General features: G+C 45.2%; 1 protein-coding gene across 6 annotated transcripts in view; it reads left to right on the forward strand.

Moving 5' to 3' along the window:
* fancc (FA complementation group C) overlaps positions 1-24,760 on the forward strand; it is a 26,222-nt gene extending 1,462 nt beyond the window's left edge. For 4 of the 6 annotated variants that reach the window (XM_060054629.1, XM_060054628.1, XM_060054627.1 and 1 more), the window contains 14 exons: positions 200-454; positions 4,995-5,082; positions 6,710-6,804; positions 12,045-12,152; positions 12,472-12,536; positions 13,544-13,708; positions 13,919-14,075; positions 17,107-17,162; positions 17,285-17,384; positions 18,147-18,222; positions 19,919-20,021; positions 21,436-21,610; positions 23,480-23,692; positions 24,033-24,760. In XM_060054629.1, coding sequence (XP_059910612.1) covers positions 272-454; positions 4,995-5,082; positions 6,710-6,804; positions 12,045-12,152; positions 12,472-12,536; positions 13,544-13,708; positions 13,919-14,075; positions 17,107-17,162; positions 17,285-17,384; positions 18,147-18,222; positions 19,919-20,021; positions 21,436-21,610; positions 23,480-23,692; positions 24,033-24,254 — 1,806 coding nt within the window. In that variant the 5' untranslated portion in view covers positions 200-271 and the 3' untranslated portion in view covers positions 24,255-24,760. Of the gene's footprint in view, positions 33-199; positions 455-4,994; positions 5,083-6,709; positions 6,805-12,044; positions 12,153-12,471; positions 12,537-13,543; positions 13,709-13,918; positions 14,076-17,106; positions 17,163-17,284; positions 17,385-18,146; positions 18,223-19,918; positions 20,022-21,435; positions 21,611-23,479; positions 23,693-24,032 lie in introns of all 6 variants that reach the window. The other 2 variants (XM_060054632.1, XM_060054631.1) reach the window with 1 other exon arrangement.

Raw genomic sequence — 24,760 nt, forward strand, 5'->3', positions numbered from 1 at the left:
AACTGTGACCTGCTTAGAAACCCGAACGAAGAGTTAAGAGTTAAATTGCAAAGGCCAATGATCGGTATACCTTAATCTGGTTATTCAATTGAACATTTAAAAAAAGTCTTGAATAAATTAAGAATTGTCATAGTAAGAATTATAACTTTGATTTTGAATCTTTTCAGTTCAATCCTCAAGCGGTTTCTCTCTCTCCTAGGATTGTCTTGGCTCTTGAAGAGAGGTGATCTGGCCGTGGTTGGGCTGCTGAAGTCAATACAGAGGAGACCTCATGTCACGGCCGGGCCCAGAACCCCTGGTGGTGCCCCTGGTGGACGCCCAGCAGGTCCAGTTCTGGATGGAGAAAGCAGTGGAAGGAATGGTGGGGGGTCCAGAGGTACAGAGGGACATCTGCCTTCATCTGGGCCGGCTCCGGGACTTCCTCCAATGGCTGCTCACACACATTCATAACATGGTGAGGGAGATGGGTTTTTATGAAGGAAAGGCTTGGAAGCTTCTGCTGGCCACTGCCTTATTTGCAAGCTGACATTACAAAATATCAAATTTTTCATGTTCATATTCCATTGACATCTTTACTTGTAAATTGTATTGTTGAAAGTCTTTTTTAGTGTGTGTGTGTGATGTGTGTGTCAGAAACCTATTGAATGTGATGCATTATTGCCTTAATTAAAAAGCAGATCTACCGAAGAGTCATCGGATTAACGATGTATTAAACTGTAATAAACACCACTGGGCAGGTCACAAATACACATCTGCTCACCAAGTCTCACACACACACACACACACACACACACACACACACACACACACACACACATTCAGACAACCGTGCATACAGACACACACACACACGTTTAGAAACACACGCAAACACGTTTAGACACACATACATACAGACTCACACGTTTAGACATATACATACAGACACACACTCAAATACACATAAACATACTGGCACATAATAAACGCATTCTCTCTCTCACTCTCTCTCCCCCTCCCTCCCTCTCTCGTCCGGGACATTTAGCGCCCGTCCAGCGTTGCTCGGCCTGGGGTAACAGAGGCCACTCTGTGCTGGCCAAGAGGCCATGTGTGTTTGGTTGGCAGCGCTGCAATGTTGAGTTAGCTAGGTAATAGCCGCAAGGGGACTTCCAGCGCTAACCTGATGTATCCCCGCATCAAGTCCAACAAATTTGAATCCAACAGCAGCAGGGGGGCAGTGGACCTAAAGAAGTGGGAGAGGGAGAGAGAAGGACTGTGAGGCTCCAGTGTTCGATAGATCATGCAGCTCTCTGGCTCTATCTATCTCTCTCTCTCTGGCTCTCAATTCTCTGATTAAGATGGTTTACTTATCTTTTTTCCTTTTTAATAAGAGTTTATTTCTGTTAGTTCTGCAGTGTTAATCCGAGTGTTTGATTGCAGTCTGCTTTGTTTACTAAAGTTGTAGTCCAGTTGGTTGGATTGTTTTTGGCCCTCTTGTTAGGGGTCAGGTTAGAGTATTGACGATTGCAGCCGTTGATGACGGTGTGTGGGAAATGTTTATTTTTTGTCGAGTCTGTTTAATTCCTCTTTATAGTCTACTCTTTCAGCTTGTTTGCTCCAAGACAGGCATGTTTTTTTGATTATAAAAACGACAAAAAACGACAAAAACATGTGTAGACTCATCCAACCATCAATATTATCAGGAAAGGTTATCAAATATTAATTCAGATCCCTTCCTTGTGTCTTTTGGATTAAATATCAATCTATTGGTCAGGTTTGCTTCATCTTGAAAGTTGTAAACTGGTGACACCGCTCGGCATATGAATTCCTTCAAGCCTTGAAGGATCCATGTGCCTTATGGATTCTTGTAAATCTTTTTAAGCATTTAATCAGTCCAGGTGTGAACGATCTTAAGGTGTCAATATGGGTGTCATGGATGAATGAGGAGAAAAATTGGGCAGCAAGGAGTGAACAAGGGTGGGGGGGTAGAAAGTAACATTCCTTAATTTGATGCAAATCTCTTTTACCGGCGATCCCCTCATAAAAAACACAATCTGACTGTACCTAGTAATCCCCCTCTGAGAAGAGCTTTGCATTGTTTAATTATGTATGGTGTCTGTACTGTAGCCAAAGATGGAGGTGTGATGTGGACTATTTTTAATGAGAATTGGTTTCCCGGCAAAGCTCTGCCCCTTCTGACCCCTGGCCGAGTACATGTGTCTGCTCAGACCCTCATTCCCATCAGCTAAGCGTGCGTTCCTTTGGAGATCCTTCTGTAGTTCAATATGAATGGACACAGGCTTTGTTGAATTTTGTTTGTTTGATTCGGGAGATACTGGGACTTCAAAAAGACACTGTCATTAAAGAGTACGTTTTGAATGCTTTGAGTGTACTTGGCATTGCTGCAGAGTGTCTCATTGGTAGAAAAATGGCAATATTTACCTTTCAGCCACAGAGACTTGCTTCTTGGATAGGGGTCTTTATGGGAAGGACTTTTTATCTCTCCCATTCAAAGTAACCATGGCTGCGAAATTCATTATCATTTCAATAATCGGTTATTTGTTTTAGTCATTTGTCAAAATAAGTCAAACCCAATTTTTAAGCAGCAACATTCGCTGCTTAAAAGCTTTAGAAGTCATACCGCTACTGGTTTATGTGATGTCCCTACATTTCCCATACTCATACAGGTATAATGACATAAGTAATGTTTACCATCAATCATGTCGGCAGGCTGATTTAGAGCCTCCCTGGTGGTGAGCTAGCAGACTGATACCAGAGTGATATTAGACATAAGCCAGTGTCAGTAAAATCTCTCTATTTCATTCTGTCTTCGGATGATCATGTCCTGTGGCCACCATACATTGAGCAGCTTCATTTCTGGCCATCTGTTTTGAATCAAAACTCCATCCATTCTCCATTATTCTTAAAGCTCAATGTTAGTTTCCAGACATGTCTTTGATAGAGACTTTGCACTGATTGTCAACAATAATCTATTTCTTCTTCTTTTTTAGAATTGCACATTCTTGGTGATCTTATACCACATTTACCGTAACAATAAACAGTCATGTGCAACCAAAAGTGAAGTAATACAATAAATACAAATTCCTCCCTCACTGCATCATCCATACAAACACACACACACACACACACACACACACACACACACACACACACACACACACACACACACACACACACACACACACACACACACACACACACACACACACACACACACACACACACATTGCTTGTGTGCTGGGAGTTCCCTGGTAGGATAGGGTTGCAGACAGTGTTGAGTACTTGGGCAAGGGGTCAACAGCATACTGCAGTGATACATGGATGTGGCATCCATTGAAACGGATGAAGACTTATTAAAATCCCACTTCCCATTATTGGTGACCTCATCCATTTACGGTACCTCAACTCAATCTGGCTAACTTGTTGAAGCCCAAAGCTGTTAACTGCTAGTGGGACGATTATTCTTTCTTATTTTAAACAAACCCTGGTTGGTCTTTATCACATCATGGCCTACTGCTTTCCAAGTGTAAGGTGGAATCCTTTTCTCTTTTCATATTAGATTTTTTGTTTGCCCTTCTCTCCTCGATTTCAGTCATTTGTGGTTCTTTCTGACACATTGACCCACTCCACTCTTTCTCTTTCTGTAAAATGCGATAAACAAAACCAACCCAAATCCTGTTGCGAATCCGTTTCCTCTCACACTACCCGAACCCACAGGACAGTAACTAGACTTCCCGTAAGACCCCACACTTTTTATGTAATCGCCATACTCTAAAACCCAGATGGTTCTGGCTAAAGGGGTCATTATATCACTTAAGGGTTTTCTCATCGCCAACCTATCATATCCTGCCATTTTCCCACACCGCAGCCCCCACTGTCTGTGTCTACGGCAGTGAAACAGCCAGAGCCCCCTTTGTTACTGCAACGCCACACTGCTTCAATTAAAACTGGCATATGTCAGATTTTGGTTGGCCCTGGACTTTTGCTTCACTGTATTATAAAATGTTTGTTTACCCGCACTCTGCCTCGAAGCTGTGCTGTCACTTTCTTTTAATTGGTTCATTGTGCTTTCGTTATGGGGCTGAATAATCTATACTTTCATAGATAAACATGTGTCCGGTACGGTGCCTCATGTCCATATGTATGACAATGCTCGCGCATGCATGCATTCTCTCACTCACACACACACACATGCACAGGCACACGCACATGCACACGCACATGCACGCACATGAACACACACACACACACACACACACACACACACACACACACACACACACACACAGAGACACCATGGTCAGCAGGGTGGGAACTCTGCCATAAAATAAGGTAAGATAAAAATCCCATGATGCACATCTGGTTGTTTTATGAGCATGGTTAATGTAGTCATATAATGGACAATGTCCTGTACTGATGTTGAGTGTTGCGGAACACTGACCGAAACAGGTGATGAACTGTTACGACTAGGAAATGGTTGGGATACGGGCTGGACCTTGTTGGATACTTTTCTAGGCCTGTAAGGAGATCAACAGCAGAGTCAACAAGGACAATTCAATTTAATTCAATTGTATTTGTATAGCCCTTAATTGACATGACAGTCTCTAAGGGCTTAAGAGGCCGAATGTGTATGACACCACCCTTGACCCAAGAAAAAACTCCCTTAATCAGCAAGGAAGAAATCTTGAGAAGGATCGCATAGTAGGGGATCCCTCCTTCAGGGATGGGCAGGAGTGCAATGGATGCCATAATTGACATACAGGCCATTTGGACACATAATATTGACTTTAAGTCTTTCTTCTACTGTCAATCTGTACTCTGCTCTCTTCTCTCACCGCTATCTGTAAGGTTCCCAATTACGCCCCATATACAAACATTCACACAGTCAGGCCAGAGAGTTTCATATTGTGTTGTATTGTCACCTGCCAGGGCTTGAATTTGTCTTCCTGACGTTCACATGCATTACTGTTACTGTCTCATGTCTTGTGTTTCAGAGCTCCACCACGGAAGCCATGCTGAAGCTACCCTTCCTTGGCCAGTTGCTGGGTCGCTTATGCTGGATGCCCCATGTCACTGCTGACGGTGAGCTCCCCCTCCCTGGACATTTGTAGTCTCTCTCATCACTGGGACTATTGATGTTACTATTAGGTCGTGGAAGAGACTTATAATAATATAATAATAATAATAATAAGTAGTTGCAATATATACGTTTTTTTTTAAAGCCGAGTGTGTGTGTGGGGAGTATCACACCTCATCCACTAACAGTATGTAGCCCCCCCTTGGGTGATGCACGGCAGCCAGTACGCCTGAGCACTCACCACTCACTGGCAGTCACAGTGGAGAGGTGGGGGATGATGCAATCCAATGAGAGATGATGAGGTGGCCATGTTAGTACAAGAGCCAGGTTGGGACTTTGGCCAGGGCTGCAGGGTTTGCGCCCCAACTTTCTAAGTGCAATGGGATCTTTAGGGACCACAGGGAGTCAGGACCTCGGTTTAACGTCTCATCCTAAAGACTGCTCTTCAAGAGGACAGAGTCCCTGTCTCCGTCCTGAAGCACTCTAGATATTACATAGGCCAAAGAGATGAGCTCCCCCTTCTGGCCCTCCAACGTCTCTCCCAGTACCGTCTGGTCTCCCATCCAAGGTGTGAGTCTGCCAGTTTAGCTTTCAAATAAACCAGCAGTGCAAGGCAGATACAGATAGAGGAGATGGGGGCATCTTGCTCAAGGATGTTTACAAGTAGGCTCCTCCTCCCCCACTGTTGGATAGAAGTATGAAGTCAATGCCTCATATTAAGTGTCAGATCATAGGCAGGGAAAAAAAGAGATGTTTTGGGTTGAGCACCAAGGAAACAGAGATGTACACAAGGCTTTAGAATAAGCACTCAATCCCCACCCAGTCGCAGAATTAAAAAATTAAAAAATTGTAAAAAATTAAATATGAGTCATTGAGGTTGAAATAAGATGATGTACAATGTGAATTCGTACAGAAAAAGACAATTTACCTTTTTAGTAGATATAGGTAGATATAGCCTGCTTCCTTTCATCCTGAAGGAGTTAATGAGTCAAGACACGAGACGATAGCAATGAGAGTTTTGGATTGGATTTGGTCGTGATTTGGAATGGCCTCTCTGGTGTAGTTGGGCTTCTAGGGTTACAGACGATCAATGACCTGTACTACATTAAGGTAGCCTGGGTTCGCCAGACTTATTTGCAAATCCGTATTAGTCTGGAACCTCTCAATTCACTTTCGATAAGGGGTGTTATCCACAGACAATGACCAAAATGCCTCTGGATGCAGGTTTATTCGATTGATAAACCTCCCACCAATCAGAGAAACTAAACTTGACATCAGCGGCCGCCATCTTGGTTGTTTATGAAAATTCCTCGACTTTAAGGCTCCCATTAGGTTCTGTACAGTCATTGTCTGCAACTCTCCCCATATAACATAAACCGTTGTGATCATAAAGGGCCAGGCCTTCCGGAAATCTTCCTGAACGGGAGGGGGGCCTCCCGTTCAGGCGCATATGCCAGAGCAAAGGAACCATGAGCTCACAGATTTGTCTGTTTCCAGAGCTAACCTTATGGGGCATCGGCATCAAAGTAGTCTTCTGGTATCTTCATGTTTACATCCTGCTCTTGCCGACTGCTGAAACCTGGATGTGATGCTTTATCCCCTCGTCCTTGTGTGGTTTTCTTCTGTGTCCAGCTGTATGCCGTAGGCTGCTGCTCCAGAGTATGTGGAGTCTATACTCCGATGAACCAGGGAGTCCTGTGGAGAGAAAGGCCAACCAGTGGATACGGGTAAGCGTTATACCTTTTCATACACTTGAATGTCTTGGCACACATGATGTCTTGGTGCATTAGGCCAATATACAACAATTAAGAGATATTTAAGGCCATTTGGACAAACTTGGTTGACTTTTCTTTGTCTGAAAGAATAATTATATTTTGTGAGTTGCATTATTCCATTTATTTTGCTTTCAGGGGAAATACTTTTGGTTAAGATGGATCGGCTTAAAGAAACAACCTTCTCTTAAGAGTCATTGGCTATATATTTGAACTTATAGGATATTAATCGGGCCTGTTACTTTGAACCCAACCATAGCGTGAAGATGTTCCACCCAAACCCGGACCGATCCGACCATAGCACGAGAAAGAACTTTCCACACAATCAACCAACACTAGCCTGGGCTTGAACAGAACCAGACACACAAATCCATCAGTCTTCATCAACGGCAGCCTTGCTGTCTCTCGATTTCTACTCTAATACATTCATTCATCGATAAATCAGGGAAGTTTGACTTTCTGGCGATCTTCGGTGTTGAACTGGTTACAATAACATTGTTCTGCACGCAGCATTACATAATCTGTAGCAGGTTGCTTGAGTATCCTGTAAAGGCCAAATAATTGGAAAAAATATGTATGGGATTTACGCCTAATAAGATTAAATAGTTGTTTATTAATCCCAAATGGAAATTCAGGAATACTGTTATGGCCCAAAGTATTAAGATGTCATCCTTTTAATTTTATTAGCATAGCTCCACGTTGTAGCCTGACAATACTTGGCTTCAGTTCCAAGAAACACCGTTTATTAGGCTTCATTCTACTTTAACCTATATCCCCTTTTATTAAACTGTTTCTTGTGTTATTGTTTTGTGGCTAAATAGTCCCATCCGTTTCTGAGAGCTTCTTGAGCTCTGATTCAATCAGGGAGCAGGCATCCCACTGGTTGCGTGTTTGAATACCAGCCAGAAGGTGCTGGGGTTGAGCCTGATCTCCACAATATCTGGAAACAAGATGCGTAGCCCCCATCTGCTCATTAATACTTCATAATTCAAACTCATAACCCGGCAAGTTCCTGTCCATAAGATTACAATTGAAATTTGCTTTCTATAAAACATCTGATGAATGACGTATGCGTTGGGAGGCGTTGTCAGTCAAACTTTCTAGGTGTCTGCTGTCGTAAGTAGTAGTTGTATCAGGCAAGAAGTAAACCTTATTCACTCCCTCTTGGCTGCTAGGCCTTTCTGCCTTAATTCATTTAGAATAGGACTGCGAAGTACCCTTCTTCCTCCTATGAAAGGAGTCAATGATTAAAAGGGTGAACAGTGCTTCTTGAGATAAGTCTGGCTTTTTTCCTACACTTACACATAACAAAGCAATTTGCATTGTTTGGTGGTTCCAGGGCCACAAAATTGGCATGTTAATCATACTTTCAGTTTCTTTATTTTGTATGAACAAAAGGAATGCAGAGAACAGGGAAAGAAGATATCAGCCATTTCCAGCGTTTGATCAGATGGCTCATGATAAACAACAGGGAACTAATTCTGCAAGATTAGTTGTTTGCATTCTTTAGATTATTTTCCATCCAATGAATGTTTTATAATTAAAACAGTGCTGTTTAAAGTCAATCTTAGCTCATTTATATGGAAATGCAGGGTGAACAAATTGCACAGTATGGGCCTGTCTGTGTGGGTCATGTGTGTGCGTATATTGTATAAGTATATGTATATACATACACATGCACGCACGCATGCACACACAGCATTTATGTTGGTGTCTTTGTGCATTTAATCTGTTGGGTTAATGGACCAGTTTGCATATGGGCATTAGATCTTGTTTTGTTCTAGCTTCAGGCCAAATTGTGACAAAACAAACCAAATCCAATAAATACAGATTAGCGTGTGTAACAATATGTGATATATAATCTGCTAACTAACAATATATGAGCATGTTTCTGGGCCACAGATTATGCATTCCAGTCCCTGTGATGTATAATCAACTTTAAATACGTCAGATGGGTTTGGCTGCGTTATGAAGTTGGTCAGCCTCCCTGTTGGGATTTAGGATGTAATCAGCCCTTACACATGTAAAGTCTGAATGTACTCTCAAGGTGGTGCTCAACCACAGCGCCTTCTCCCTTTCCCCCGGCTCTTCAAATCCTCTCAATGTGGGGCTGCCCTGTATTCAGATAACACAGGGGTTGAAAATAAAAGCAAAAGTTCACCCAACCCTAGTCTGAGAGTTTGGAGGAGACGGATAGATGTTTTTTGTTGGGGCGATTTCGCTCTTGCTCTCCCTCTATGTTGTTGTTGTTGCGCTCGCACTGTTGCGCCCCCTCGTCTTGGAATGCAGAATGCGGCCTGTTTGCGATTAGCTCCGTCTGATCTGGTTCCCTGGGCATTGTTGTCTCGCTGCCTGAGTAATGAGTTGACAGTCTGGAGCTAAGTGGCATCCTAAACCCCCTTGCATAGCCTGGAAACAGGGAACCGTTGGCACTTGCCATCCGTGGTGGAGCATATTGTAAATGCTCTCGAAGCAATCCCTCGAATACACAATATGTTCGAGCCCCACAGAATATGTTTCAAGTTTGCAGGGACCGGAGGAGAAACACTGTTGTGAGGACCACCTACCACTGTCTGATGGTTTTGGAACATTGGAACAAAGAACTGTGATGCATTTTTACTCCCTGTCTGTTCTCTTTCTTTATCCCGTTCCCTCTCCATATAGATGGATAGACATGTAGATACACATCATTTGCCAGGTTTCCATTCCCCTGAATGCGCCTTTCCCCTCTTTACATGTCGTTTCCCATTCCCCTGTAGCTTTTGGAGGTTAGTTTTTGGTTCAGACTGTCCCGTCTCTGGTGTCTGTTCTTCATCTTTCGCACCATCGGACTCCCTTCGCTGTGTTTTCAAAGGGTGCTGTCAAAAGCAGCCATAGTTTAGTGTGATGTGCTTCTCATGTTCTGAGCTCTAATCGTCGTGTTCCCTCGGATCTTACACGAGAAGCCCGGGACCACCACGGTGCCAGCGAGGTCACGGCGTGGTCGCGGTGAACATAAAAGCTGTGTGAGGAGGACTGCGCTATTAGAGGGGGTTTGAGGTGTGTGTGTGTGTGTGTGTGTGTGTGTGTGTGTGTGTGTGTGTGTGTGTGTGTGTGTGTGTGTGTGTGTGTGTGTGTGTGTGTGTGTGTGTGTGTGTGTGTGTGTGTGTGTGTGTGTGTGTGTCCTGCTTTATCTTTCGATGAGTTTGATGTGTGTGTTTTCTGTGCATCTAACAGAGCCAACTGCTGTAGGCCAGGCAGTCTCTTGGAACAGTGCCTTGTGACGCCTCTTGTTTTGACTCCGACCCTCCGATGGTATTCTGGGGTTTGCAGTTCGCGGAGGGGAACGGCACGCCAGCCTTCTCTACTTCTGTGTGGCCCGGTGACCAGTGTCATAAATCTGTCTTAGACCTTTCCCCTCTTCTCGTGATTTACAGCTTGTTTTAAGGGAGGAGAAAGAGGATCGACTGTGATGTACTGTTGTGAAGGCCATTTAGTTCAAGGAAAAATAGTGGTTTGCTTCTTCTTTTTTAATGCTCAAAGGAAAGAGCATTGATGGAATGACCCTTTAGTCGGCATAAAGACAAAATCCATGATTTTTCGCGTACCATTCCTCATCCCTCAGACCTCCATTATCGGGTCTCACTCTCCTTTTTAACAGGCTCCATTCCCTCACCATCTTCTTGTTTTTGTCCCCCCCCCCCCTCTGCTGCTCTCAGCTATAATGTTGAGGCTTCACGAGAGTTCTTTCATTGGTTTTGGGAGAATTTCGCCGTGGCTTTGTAATTGTTAACAGCAGGACGAGGCACCCAGCAAGGCCAAGCGCAATCCCTTGATTAGCGCATCTTTTTTACCCTCTTCTGTTTCTTTTTTACATTTATAGCGGGATCGCTCTGATGCCTGCAGAGTGTCCGATGCCACCCCCACCCCGGTCTTGCCCACACTAAAAAACAGCATGGATTAGAGAGACTGGTGAACTGAAATTTGTGCCCCCATCTGTCCATTCAACTTCTGGTTTTGCCATGCCCTTGCTTTTGTAATCTTTGCAAATGGTCGTAATTTCATTTGATAGACAAGGTTATTTTTGTAAGGAGGCTCTCTCACTCAGATCTGTTTCTCTACTCTCTCTGTTCTCTCTCTCTCTTACACCCTGTCTCTCTCTCTCTCTATGCTGTGTGTCTCTCTCTTTCATCTCTCTGTCTTCATTTATTCTACTGTCTAATCAATCTGTACTCTACCTCTACTCTCTCTCTCTCTCTCTCTCTCTCTCTCTCTCTCTCTCTCTCTCTCTCTCTCTCTCTCTCTCTCTCTCTTCCACGACTCCATGGCCAGGGTGGGATGTGTTTGAGTGGTTGTGCATGTACTTGGATGTGCAGGGTTTTCAGAGGGAGCTCAGATGGTAGTGATTGCGCTGGTTGTCAGAGACTATCTGGAGGGTAAGCAATCCTTGCGTGCTGTAGAGCTTGGCTACAAAAACCACACTACCACCTCCCCCACCTCCTCCGCCTTCCTCCTCCTCCACCCGCCAGCCCTGCAGAGCTAAAGCCAATGCTCCACATATTCATGTATTCTCCAACCCCTCTTTTTCTCCTTGTTGGTCCAGGGATTTATTAGAATTCTTACTTTTAATAGTGTATCCTCCAGGTAAAATCATTGTCCTGAAAATAGTACCTTACATTATTCTTTGTTAACTTTATTAAAACGCTTGCAGTAGAGGATCACCAATTATTCCTCCTTGACAATTTGACGCAGAATTTGTGAACCATAAGCTAAGGATCCAACTATGAGTTATTACCTCCCTCCCAATTGTTCCCTCCATGAGTTCCTTCACCCTGATTAACGGTTCCCAGAAAAGAATCCACTTAATTGAATAGCTAATTAGAATAAGATGAGGAGGCCCCCTCGTGAAGGCTCTGCTTGTTAAAATCACTGCATCGCTCAACCTCTATCACATAGCAGCAGCAGTCGCTCACATGTTCTCCATACACCCCGGTCTTCAGAGCTCTCGCTGCTCTAAAGACTCATGTGGTTTACACAATGTGATACCAATAGCAGAGGCCTCCTATATTTCCAGTAACTAATTAGCTTTGAAGTCGGCCATTGCGTGGGAGTGGGTGTATCAAAGTCACGCCTGCTGTTTTCGTGACACATTGGGAGAAAATCGTAGACTAAACAAACATTGTATCCCCCCTCCTCCCCCCCGATCCTCCTTCTAGAGCGTTCTTTGTCAACTGGCTACAGAAGACGAGGACACTGTGACCCAGATACTAGTGAAGCATGCAAATGTCCCCCCGAGACGCTATCACCTCAGAGTTCTCACAGAGGTATGGTCTCCCATACTTACTGTGTGTGTGTTCCTTGAGCACTTTAAAGTTATGCATACTGTTTTCCTTGTTAGCTCTCCGTTTTCTCTGTACATATTGAATATAAATGTGTTTTTCAGTCAAATTTCGATTTTTGCATTTATTTATTTATATGTATTTTTGGGATAGGCACATTTTTATTGGCATACCGTACTTTGTGTTGTATTGTATTTATTCTATTTTCTTTTAACAATGTCCCCCAGGATTGATAAAACACTCTGAAGGTTCCTCTTGTGTGCTGAATGTAAACGTGTCTGTACCTCTGTGCTATCGCCATCAGCTGGTGTCGCATCTGTCTGAGGAGGTGGGGAGGAGCTGCAGCTCCCTCAGCGGGCCAAGTCACAGGTGAAGAGCACGCTGATGTGTGATGTGTCTGCAAAATGTTAAATGATGACAAATCATAGATGAATAGATACTGCAGATTGATGTTTGCACTGATTATTAGGGCTGGGTATCGTGGCCAATTTCCTAAATCGATTCGATTTAGATTCATAAGGTTCTGGATCGATTAATCACGATTCGATTCAATCTGCTCTTAAATAATGAAAATGGCTCAACTGTTATACAAACTATTTTTCTCTTCATCTTAAACAACAGGTTTTAAGTGCAAACTTGTAAATTGAACAATTTAAACTTGAGCTGTAAACAAAACTGTCAAGTCTCAAAAGTGCAATTTTGAAATTAGAAAGGAATTGCAAGTGAAAGTGAACTTGAACTACAACATTCCATCACTGCAAATTGCATTAAGGCATTGTTTATTAAAGTGAAAAAATAATAATCGTAAAACAAAAACAAAAAATAAATAAATAGATCTCATGCCCTATGAATCGATATTGCAAAATATAAATGAAATCGATCCAAAATCGATTAAATCGATTTTTTTACCCAGCCCTACTGATTATGTGTTCTTTCACCGTCTTAAAGTTTGTATTTTACCTTTCTCTTTTAAATTATTGTCCTTTGTTTTTGGATGTTGTTTCGATTCATGTCAATGCAAAGCAAAGCACTCTGAAAGGTGCGTGACGGGGGCTATGTTATTAGGGGATGTACATAAAATGCATCAAGCAATTCTTTTGTGGCTTAAACTTGGTTTAGCCATGAGAAAAAAGCATGAGAAAGGCTTTGGCAGTTTCAAACACAACAATGTCTTCCCATAATAACAAATTATTTCATGGTTAAGGACCGAACAATTACCAAAAAGGCATTGTCGCCAACACAATAACTATCATTCCTATGCTCCTATACCTCCAAAATGGAGGCGATCATTGCATTGTGGCGTTGCCATGTTACACCCTATAAACTTGTGTCAAAGACAACATTTAACCTGGATGTTCTGAATGAAACCACTGCAGGTGTTCATGTAACACCCTTCTGGCTGTGTCAGAGACCTGCATTCCCCTGGTCACATGCCCCGAGGCCGCTCCTCTCATTGGTGCAATGCTACAGAGAGCAGCGACCTGTGTCAGGGCTACTCTGAGCCAAGACTTCATGGATGCTGTGAGCAGTGCATATTTAAGGTACAACAACATTAATGTGATAACCCACAATGCTACTGCTGTATAATTATGTGGCTTATTTGATTACGTTAATCACTGCGTTAACTAATGCTAATTAATGGTTACTAGACCATTAGTAAACTGTTAATTAACTGTTAGTGATATGTTATTAAATGCTTATACAGCTTCACACAAGCATTCCTTTTCTGTTTTGTATTTTTTTCTTCCCAGAAATGGTTTATCTTTGGAAAATGAGGCGGTTATGTCCTTGTGGTGCCACAGCCTGCCGAGCCTGGAGGAGGCAGTGATGGGCTTGTTGGACTGTATTCTCAGCAATGCATGTCCCACACTCCACATCATAGAGCAACAGCTGGAACAGTCAATGTTGGTAGGTGGCTTTTGCCTTACAACGTATTATTGCATATTCTTGAAGAAAGTAGTCCAATCCCGGGTTGCTTTTAACTGACTTTATTCGTTATAAAGTAGGCATGTTTCGGCATGGTAACTATGAAGCTTAAGGGAGGGAATTGTATCGAACGCGTGTGAGAGGAAAATACCGTGATCTACTTCAAGCCCACGTCAAGTGGGCGTGTCCTATGTAGTGGGCGTGGCCGGGGTGACGTAATGGCTTCGGCTTCTTCACCTAACTAAAGGTGATGCCTTCTGTGGTGGAGCAAGACCTATAAGGTCTTGCTCCCCTTGTGGCTATGTATAGTATTTACGGCTTATATGTTTGGTCCTGCTTCATAGGGTCTATGCGTGGGTAGCTTAGATTCTTAAAATACGTAACAGTATTCTAAAAGGGTTGTATGTGTATTTCTATGAATAGCAGATGTTTAAACTACCCCATTTGCTTATTAAGGATCAAGTTTGCCTGAAGTTACCATACAGTGTATGTAGCCTTATGTTTGTACCTTCACAAATTGAGTTAAGTGGGTGAGGCACTGCCACAATGAACACGTAATACCTCCCCCTTAATGTTAGATGTTGAAATAAACAGTCTCAAATGTAAGCGTCCAACTTAATAAATCCCCACACACTCCATAGACCTTCAGTTTGACTTTGAGCCTTTCTGTAAACTGTGAAACCAGTGCAGTTACATGGCGATTCCTCATCCTATTTTACTGACTAGTTACAGCGTTGCACCCCTTTTCACATCATTGCGCACTACTCGGAAACCCTTGGAATAATTTGTATTGACGCACACCGCCTGGCTCCGTGGCACACGAGTCTCACATCATTTGGCTGCCGTGCGTCCATATCTCACGTCGTTTGGCGAGGCAACACGTCTTCGCCTCGCCAACGAGCCTGCTGTCACAAGACCGTTCCTGCTCTGCGCTCCATAAACCAATCCCCCCCCTCTCCCCAACACACGCAATGAGTCCCTGATAATCATCTATTGATTGGATTTTTCGGGCCGGGTTGAAATAATAGGTCACGCTGTGGCTGCAACAGCAACAGTTTGGTGTTCTTTTGGAAAAACCAGCGGGGAAGTATTAGAGCCGACCGCAGATGGATCAACAAACATGACGGAGCTAATATGTGCGTGAGCTGTGGTGGTGATACACTCCATAAACAGACAGTACACTAATGCGTTGAATGCAGTCATTTGACACAGCGGAGATACAAGTACCCAAAGCACGCCAAAAGTCAGCAAAAATAGCAGAGAGCCCCAGACTGTTTTCCACATGTTCTTCCACTGGGTGGATTTGCGTGAGAGATGTAGATTGAGAATCAGCCGTCGCTCCATGTGTGAAGGAAGCGTTTTGGCGAGTGTACGTTTGTCATCGGTGTCAGCCATGTTTTTTATCCTGGTATATCCAAGTGACGGTCCGCTGGAGGCCTGCTGCAGAGGTACAAGCCAATGGCGTGTACGCTTTCAAATAAGGCGCCGTGCTGTAAGGTTTAGACAGATGTGGAAACAGTATAAAGTATACATACATACACACACACACATGTAGGAAGTGCATGCACAGCGTATTCTGTGTTTGAGCCGACTTCCCCTCTGATTAGGCTTGATCCTCGCGGCTTACGTTTCTGAGAGTTGGTAATCGGGAATGTATGTCCGAAACAGCATGCAGAGGAGTTTTGTAAACAATTTAGATAGTGTGTGTGTGTGTGTGTGTGTGTGTGTGTGTGTGTGTGTGTGTGTGTGTGTGTGTGTGTGTGTGTGTGTGTGTGTGTGTGTGTGTGTGTGTGTGTGTGTGTGTGTGTCTGGCTGTCTGTTTCCATCGCCCCACCATCAACATGAATTTACTGTTATACATCTCCGACGGATCAGCTTGTTAGTTTACACACACACACACACACACACACACACACACACACACACACACACACACACACACACACACACACACACACACACACACACACACACACACACACACACACACACACACACACACACACACACACACACACACACTCATTCATTCATTCATTCATTGAGATTTGAGATTTGAGCCTGAGGGCAGAGTGTAATGGAGACTGTAAAGAGAACTGTAAGCCTCCCAGTACCCAAGGACAGACATATTGGACCAGATTTAATGTCATACACAAGGGTGTGTGTGTGTGCTTTTATAACCATGAGGTAAAAAATGACCGGATAGGCAGTCATTTTTTCTTCAACCCCCTTCTTCGCCACACTTGTTTAAAGTGCAATCAAAAAAGGGGAAACGTGAAATTAGGTGAATTTCACATTCCCCCCCCCCCCCCCCCCGTGATCCACGGAGATGCCGGCCCAATAACAATAAACACTCACTTCCTGGGGCTTTCTGCCAAAAACAGGATGTTTGCTGCGTGCTGTAATTGAGCCTCCTTGAAGACCTGGTGGTGAGGTATGGTGAAGGATGCTTAAGAAACCATCTGTTTTCACTAGTGGAAAACCGTGATGGTTAACACACATACACGCACACACACATGCGTATGCACATGCACATGTATATTCACACACATGCGTATCATATACGGATATTCGCAACTGATTCATATAAAAACATACCATTACCAACCTATGGAGATATGAAACGTTTTGTATATATACTTTGTATATAATCCTGCGCTGTTGCATTATATTTTATGCCCTTTACTCGCCACCTTGAATGCGTTCTTAAATTCAAGAGCATTTGGAAACCCGGCATAAGCTCCCAATTAAACTGAGGGGTTGCAATACGGCACAGAAACACAGAAGGGCGCTGTTGGTGCATTTTTTTGTTCAGACTTGTTTATAATGTTTTTAATATTTGGGCTACCCCTTGCTGCCAGGACTTATGTTCTGTCCCGTTTCCCCATTGAAGGAAAAGCTCACACTTTTCGAAAAAGACAAAATCTGATCTTTTTAAATTGTATCTCTAAAACATGCTGGGAATAGCAAACGCAATACAGGCAACCAATATATCTATTTCTGTGTCTTTCAGCCCAAAGCATGCGCCCAGCACTGTTCTTTGTTCCTGATTGTGAACGACATCTTCAGGTAGGTCCATGCGTGTGCCTTCAGTACTACAGTATAAATGACAGTATAAAAGTGTGCCAGTGATACCCAAACTTGAATGATGTAACGGTGTGTGTCTGTGTGTGGATTGGCGTGTGATGCAGGTTCCTGCTGCAGCAGGAGGGAGGGCATCCGTCGATACCGTCTCTGGTCCGCTCCTTCACCTGCCGTTTCCTCAGGGAAGTGGCCCAGCTCCAGCCTCAGGTACTAGCCGTGTCTCTCCACCTGTGCGTCCAGGGATCACATAAAGACCACACCTCTCCACATCCCATCTCTTGACCACAAAGTCCAAAGCAAACAGAGCACGGATTTCCACACCAAAAAGGAAATCGATTTGTATTGTTTAAAAAAGTATTGTTGAAAATATTAATTTATTTAGTGTACAGCCTTGAGACTAGAATTGAGCTGACAGGAGGCATCTACATCTTGTGGGATTTATTGATAGAGTCATTCAAGAGTAAAATATTTCAGCCAGTCGAAACTATATATGAAAAGTGAGTTGTTTAGCCTGGCGCATTTCCCATGAGATCAAGCAGCCACTAGATGGCGACGATGCTTCAAGTTGACAATAGATACCATTTTAATGATGGCATTTGAGGCTTCTCTAAAGACAAGCTATTACTCACTACTGTAGACTCCAGCACACATTATATCTCCTCCACAATGACTAGTTTAAAAATGTTAAATTAGCATATTGTGACTCCTACTGAGCTTGATATCAGGGTTCATATGAGTGATATGAGTTTGAGTTAAAATGGGGAGGAAAGGCATTCGCATGTAAGGAAAGGCAAATGCATAGCTACATATATGTATATACACAGCATTCATAATGCGTTGCATAATAAAAAAACATTAAGGATAATCATGAAAAATAAAAGGCAATCATTCGAGAAATGTTTAAATAATATAAAGAATAAGAGGGTAAAGGGATGTTTCATGAGCGAATGGTGCTTTGTCTGCTCACAGGAGCGTACACCAATGAAGATGTTCTTCCCTAACGTCCCCCGACAGCTGCTGCAGCCCATGGTCGTCCTGCCGACAGGTATGTGGCCGTCCCTGTGTGAGATCGGGCCCCTCCCAGAGAGCAGGCGGGAGACTTTCAGAAATCAAAATGCTCAAAACAGTGCTCTGTCCACTCTAACTGGCTGTGCAACTGTGTGACGCGAACTAGCGTAGCTCGGCTGGCTGGGTGGCGTGAGTGGGGGGGATTTGGAAGGGTCCAATGGGTCCATCCTAAGATTCTTGTAAAGAAGTAGAGCAGTACGTGCTCGCCAGCATTTTCATTTATTTGTAATCTATTTGCGATTTTATTATTCATTATTCATTATTAACTCTTGATCAGCATTGGCTTCAGATATCTCCAGGTTATTTTTAAGCTACGAACTGGTTAAAATGTTACATATTGCGGCGTCTTTAATATGAATGAATGTGTGTGTGTGTGTGTGTGTGTGTGTGTGTGTGTGTGTGTGTGTGTGTGTGTGTGTTTTTGTGTCTTGTTTTACATATTGCATGCACTAGTGTTTCAACTCTGTGTGTGTATTTGCGTATCTGTGTGCATGTGTCTCCGTGTGTGTTTGAGTGTGTGTGTCATCCCTAGACAATATCTGCCAACCTTGCGTCCTGACAAAGTCCCTCTGTTCTGGAGAGCCTAAAGAAAGCCGAGGCCAATGCCTTTTTCCAGGGAATACAAGTTATCAGCTCCAAAAAGTGTTTGATGTTGAAATGGGGCGTCCCATAATTTGACTGAAGTGGAGGGAGAACGAAGCTTATATACACATAACGTCCCATCCCAAGCCAATATAATCACATAGGACTATAAACACCAGGCGGAGAGACTTCCTGTTCATTACTTGTTTGAAGGCTCCAACATATACATTTAGAATTAGAACATTTAGTCTTTGTACTCGACGGAGTGGAATGATCCGCCAGCCAAGCAAATGTTTCAATATGTAACCCTGAATTCTTTCAGCTGTCTTATAGTAACATCTTTCCACCATTTGATTGTGGCAGTGTTCGGGGCTGTGTGCGTGCACGCACCAACTAGTAACTAACCCCGATGTTAAACAATCACACCTACTGCACTCCACATTAATTAATTCAAGCATACCTGGCTGGTATGGTGTATAACGATCTGTAACAGTGCATTGTGTATTGTTGGTGGTGTATATTTAAGCAGTGACATATCATGTTGAACATGTACATGTTGAAATGGCAGACGGGAAGGATGCTTATCAGTGCAAGCACAGATTAGGCAAGAAGGTTTTCCTTGGACCCGGGGGGGGGGGTAAATGTAGGGCCATGGTGTCTCCGAGACAAGAGTTAATACTTGCAGCGCGTGCGATGGAGGGGCTACACTGCATACCCGCCAAAATAACTGAATTTTTGATTTGCGGTCTCCATCCTTGCAGACCGGCCCTACAGAAGGAAAGTCTGGATGTGAATGGAAGCTGGTGTGGTTGTGGCAGGGCTGGAGACTGGGTGAGGCCGATGGGCTTGGCTGGAGCCTGTCGGTCTGCTTTAAGTCCTTAAACATAGCACCCTGTGGGTGAAATATGCTGTCCTCCCACAAAACAAATGCATCCACAATTGCAAGGGGCAGTGGCCTTTCACCGCTTCCCAAACAACATGATTCGTTTCCCCGTCTTTGATTTATACCGATCGTGATCGATCGAGGAGGAAATGCTTATTGATGCTCCAGTCGCTCGTTGGGCCTCTTCCAGTAAATCTGATTTCTCCAGAGATGCCCCCGGAGGCCTGGAAGGATCACCTGACTTGGATCGCCCAATCCCTACAGAGACTGACCGAGGAGGAAGAGCAGAGCGCTGAAGACACGGCTACCAGGTGTGTGTGTCAGAGAGAGAGAGAGAGAGAGAGAGAGAGAGAGAGAGAGAGAGAGAGAGAGAGAGAGAGAGAGAGAGAGAGAGAGAGAGAGAGTGAGAGTGTGTGAAGCCTGCAGGCCGCCATCAGCTGTGTGTATGCGTTGTAAGCTTATTCTGGTGCCTGGATGTCGTTGAGGGAGTTATTAGTTGAACATTCTCCTCAAGCAAGGCAGCAACCAGGGCCTGGTGATCAGGGTGGCGGCTCCTTCTAAGTACTCATTAGAGACATAGAGAGAGAGAGAAGAAGACAGGGAGAGACAGAGTGAGAGAGAGAACCCTCGAATGAGGGAACCACTCAAAGCTCGGCTGGCAATTTATTTGAGATATTTTTATATTTTTGGTTAATATTTTCTACATTCTGACAGCCATAATTATATATCAACTGCTCTGACCAATATTGCAAATAATCCTGTCTGTAGCAGTTCCTCTCTTCCTACCTACCTGGTTACATGCGCACACCTATTGCACAGGACTAGAGTGTCCAACATGCTAGGCAGACCTATTGCTAAAGCAAGTGAGCAAGACACATGTTTTAGGAGAGGCCTGAAGGGAGGGGTGGAATTTTTTCAGAACTGAATTTTGACTCCTACCATCACTTTAAGCGCAGGGGGCAAATGAAGAGGTGGAAGAATCCGATTAAATGGAGGGGGAACGAGCATAATGGCTCTGCTAAGGAGGGAGAAGATGACCCTGTAGTCTCTCTTGGACTGCAGCTCTCGGGGGGGGCCCGCTCCGATCCTGGGGTGCCGGAGCAACACCCCCTTCCCCTGACGCCCCCCAATACGGTCGTTCCAAGCCAGCGGTGGGAAAGCAGCGAGCGGTCGCTGGGAGTTGTGTTGCGCTGAGCGAGGTCCCTCAGAGGAACACAGGGGAAATAACACACACACACACACACACACACACACACACACACACACACACACACACACACACACACACACAAAATAAAACCTGCCAAAGGCCCAGGGAGGGAGATAGGGGGGAGGAAACGGGGGAGAGGAGAGCTTTAATGTCCGCATTAAGGAAATCCGAGCGATCATATCCCTCTCCTTACTCGAAGCCATCACTTAGCCGTTGCAGCTGTTTGGCTCCCTTTCAACACGCTCCTTCGCCGCGCCTTCCTGTCTGTCTCGCTCGTTTTGTAACATTGTGCACTGCAAAACTCGGGGGGCTGCGCAAGTAATAACACAACAAGAGACGGTTGTAAATATTGCAACAGCGATATGAGTTGAGGTACGGCCCCGCAGTTCAAATGTTCAGTTCAGTGCGTCGTTAAAAGCAAAGCAAAGCCTCGTGGTTGTTGTCTATTTGGAACCGATACGGTCGGAGGTTCTTCATTGGTTTTGAGAGGCTGCCGTACTCCTCCCGTGCTGCAGGGGTCAGCGAGTCGTGTTGGAGGCCTGGCTGCTGCTGGTGCAGTGTGCCCACTGGGTGGAGGTGGCTGTCCAACTGCTGGTGTCCCCTGGGCCGCAGGACCGGGAGCTGCTGCTATGGCTGCTGACCTTCTACCACCACCCCACTAACCGCGGGCACCACAGGACTCTGCAGCTGGTGAAGCACACACACACACAAACGCACGCACACACACACACACACACACACACACACACACACACACACACACACACACACACACACACACACACACACACACACACACACACACACACACACACACACACACACACACACACACACACACACACACACAAACACGAACGAACACACACTAATCCTAGCCCTCTGCCATATATGATAACTGATTTAACATCGCCTAGGGGCCTCTTTTATTCCCTCTGGTGGCTACAAATCAAATAATGCAGCTTGAAATAGGTTCAAAAAGTGTGTGTGTGTGTGGGGGGGGGGGTTTGTCATCATGTCACAATACACTGATGTACTTTCGTAATCTCAACAATATATTTTTCAAGCCTTGGCTCAAGCTCTAATTATGAGCCATAACAATAGCTATGACGACAGGAGCTAGTTGCCATCACAACCCGGGTCTTAAAAGTCTTCTTTTTTTTTACTGCCGAAATGAAATGAACAGAATGTAGCAACGGCATGCTATTCCTCTGGAGTCACAATCAGAAACAGACTGAAGCGTAAACCGAAGAACAGATACATTGGAGGCATTTAGCTCTGTGTCCCAATGTATAATCTAATCTCGCTTATGAGAGGGTGTGTGAGCGCAGGGCGGGCTCCACTCAAACCACCGGCCCAGCTCTGTCCTGGTAACTGGGTCACATGGTAACGTGACATCATGGCCCCGCCGGGCGTCGGCGTCGGTGTCGATGGCCCAGGGCGGGGCCGGCGGTGCCCAGGGCTCCAGAATAGACCGGCGAGGGGCGGATCACACGCTGGGGTGATTAATTATGGATGACCCGCAAAATGACCAGGAGGGAGACGGAGGGAGAGGGGGGGAGGGGGGGGGAGGGAGGGGGGGGAGAGGGATGGACGGATATATATATAAATATATAGAGAAAGAAAGAGTTGGGGATAGAGTGACCAAGAGAAGGAGAGAGAGAGACCAAGAGAGGTGGAGTTAGAGAGAGAGACCGAGATGGAGAGAGTGACCAAGAGGGGGGGGGGAGAGAGAGAGGGAGGAAGAGACCATGACAGGCAGAGCGAGACCAAGAGAGGCAGAGAGGGAGAGAGAGAGAACAAGAAAGGAAGAGCGAGACCAAGAGAGGGAGAGAGAGACCAAGAGAGGGAGAGAGGGAGAGAGAGAGAACAAGAAAGGAAGAGCGAGACCAAGAGAGGGAGAGAGAGACCAAGAGAGGGAGAGAGGGAGAGAGAGAGAACAAGAAAGGAAGAGCGAGACTAAGAGAGGGAGAGAGAGACCAAGAGAGGGAGAGAGATACCAAGAGAGGGAGAGAGATACCAAGAGAGGTTGACGGCAAGTGAGCGAGGCCGAGCCTAGTTAGCTAGATAAGAAGGTGGGCCGAGGTTAAAGACGTACTACAGCACACAGGGTCTATCGCAACCAGAGAGAGAGAGTGCTAATGAGCCGGCATGGGATCGATCCCAAGCCAAGTGTGTCTGGGGGGTACTGTGAGTCTCCCTGGGCTCTCTTCATGAGCCAGACTCACCCTGGCTCTAATGCGTCCTCACTCAAGGTCGCGCACATCTTGCTTTCATTCCCCCGTTTATTGATCTAATATAAGAGAGGCACACAGGGAAGAGTTTCGTTTCCAACTGCTTTCTGCATGTAGGATTTGGCTGTTTGACTTCCAGATGAAAAGTTGTACCCTAATGTGCTCAGAATACCTGTAGGCATCCTTGAGCAGGATGCCCTAGCCCCGGTTATCCATCTAATATGCACTGTAGGTCGAATTTGATTAAAGTGTCGGCAAAAGGCTAACGCCGTAACGTGATGTGCCTGATCTAAAATGTGTCACTTTTTAAAATGAATACACAAAGGCACGTGTCAGAGAGGCATGGGGCCACACGAGATCCCTCCTCCTGGACCCTTCACCTCTCGACGCATCCCAACCTCTGCAGTCATTGGTGGAGCTCCTGTCACTCCAGGCACAGCCCCGCCCCCTGGCTCCAGAGCTTGTCCTGGGCCTCCTGGTGAACGTGGCGGCGGTCTCTGAGGAGCCGATCGGCAGAGTGTCAGAGGTGGTGCAGACGGTGAGGAAGCGAGCCCCCCATGATGTGGGTGATGAACATTGACTATAACTCTGTGTGTTAAAGTCACTATTCTTTATTGATGGGGGGGAGGAGGAAGGACTGTTTCTTACCAACTAAGAAACTATGACAGGTTGAACAGGTTATGATGGGACGAATCCTTTGCTAAAGAACCTAATCAATGGGATGATTATATTTTAAAACAGGATAGGCGTAAGATGCTATGTTCACAATGTATGCACACACATTCATCTTTACCGACTAGGATAACAGAGTGCGTGTGTGTTCCTGTGTGTTCCTGTGTGTGTGTGTGTGTGTGTGTGTGTGTGTGTGTGTGGGTCAGGTGGTGCGGCGCTGTGACCTAGTCACTGAGGCCCTGTACGTCCTCAGCTCGGTGGAGCTGGGAGAACAGGGGGAGGGCCGCTGGTCTGGCCACGCCCACCGAGGTCAGCTGAGGATCAGAGCACTCCGGGACACCCTCACACACACACAGCCCCGGAGACCTGCTGAGAACCACACACACACACACACACACACACACGTTTTCCCCCCACACACCCTGTAATGGCACACGCGCCCGTAGGGACCACCCTGGCAGTGTTTGGGACTGTTGGGCAGAATGAAAGGAGACAGCGCCGCGCTGGGACGCGTGTTTTCACGGAGGGGAAAGCGGAGGACGGCCCAAGCGGCGCGCCATCACTCTGGCGGGAAGCGGCTTGTGAAACGTGTCACAGCCCACCCGCTCCCATAGTTGTGTTTGCGGTACGAAGCCCAGCACGCCTCGTACCCACCGCTGACGGGCAGGCGCTCTCTGGGAGCAGCGAGTAATGGGTTGGAGACCTTCTGTCTCTCCTGTGTACGTGTGCTTTTGAATTGAACGTGACTTGTGTCAGGTCACGCTGCCAGTGATCGTATTCGCTGCATGTTACGTTTAGGAATGACTTTTTCTGCCGATGTTTGAACTCCGATGCTACATGTCCCAGTGGATGAGTTTATTTAGACGGGAGTCAGTCTTTGGAGTCTTCATTGTGTTGTATTTATCCATAAATATATTAAACCTGTCAATGTTTA

This window comes from Gadus macrocephalus, chromosome 6, assembly GCF_031168955.1.
Source record: "Gadus macrocephalus chromosome 6, ASM3116895v1".
NCBI classification, from domain to species: domain Eukaryota; kingdom Metazoa; phylum Chordata; class Actinopteri; order Gadiformes; family Gadidae; genus Gadus; species Gadus macrocephalus.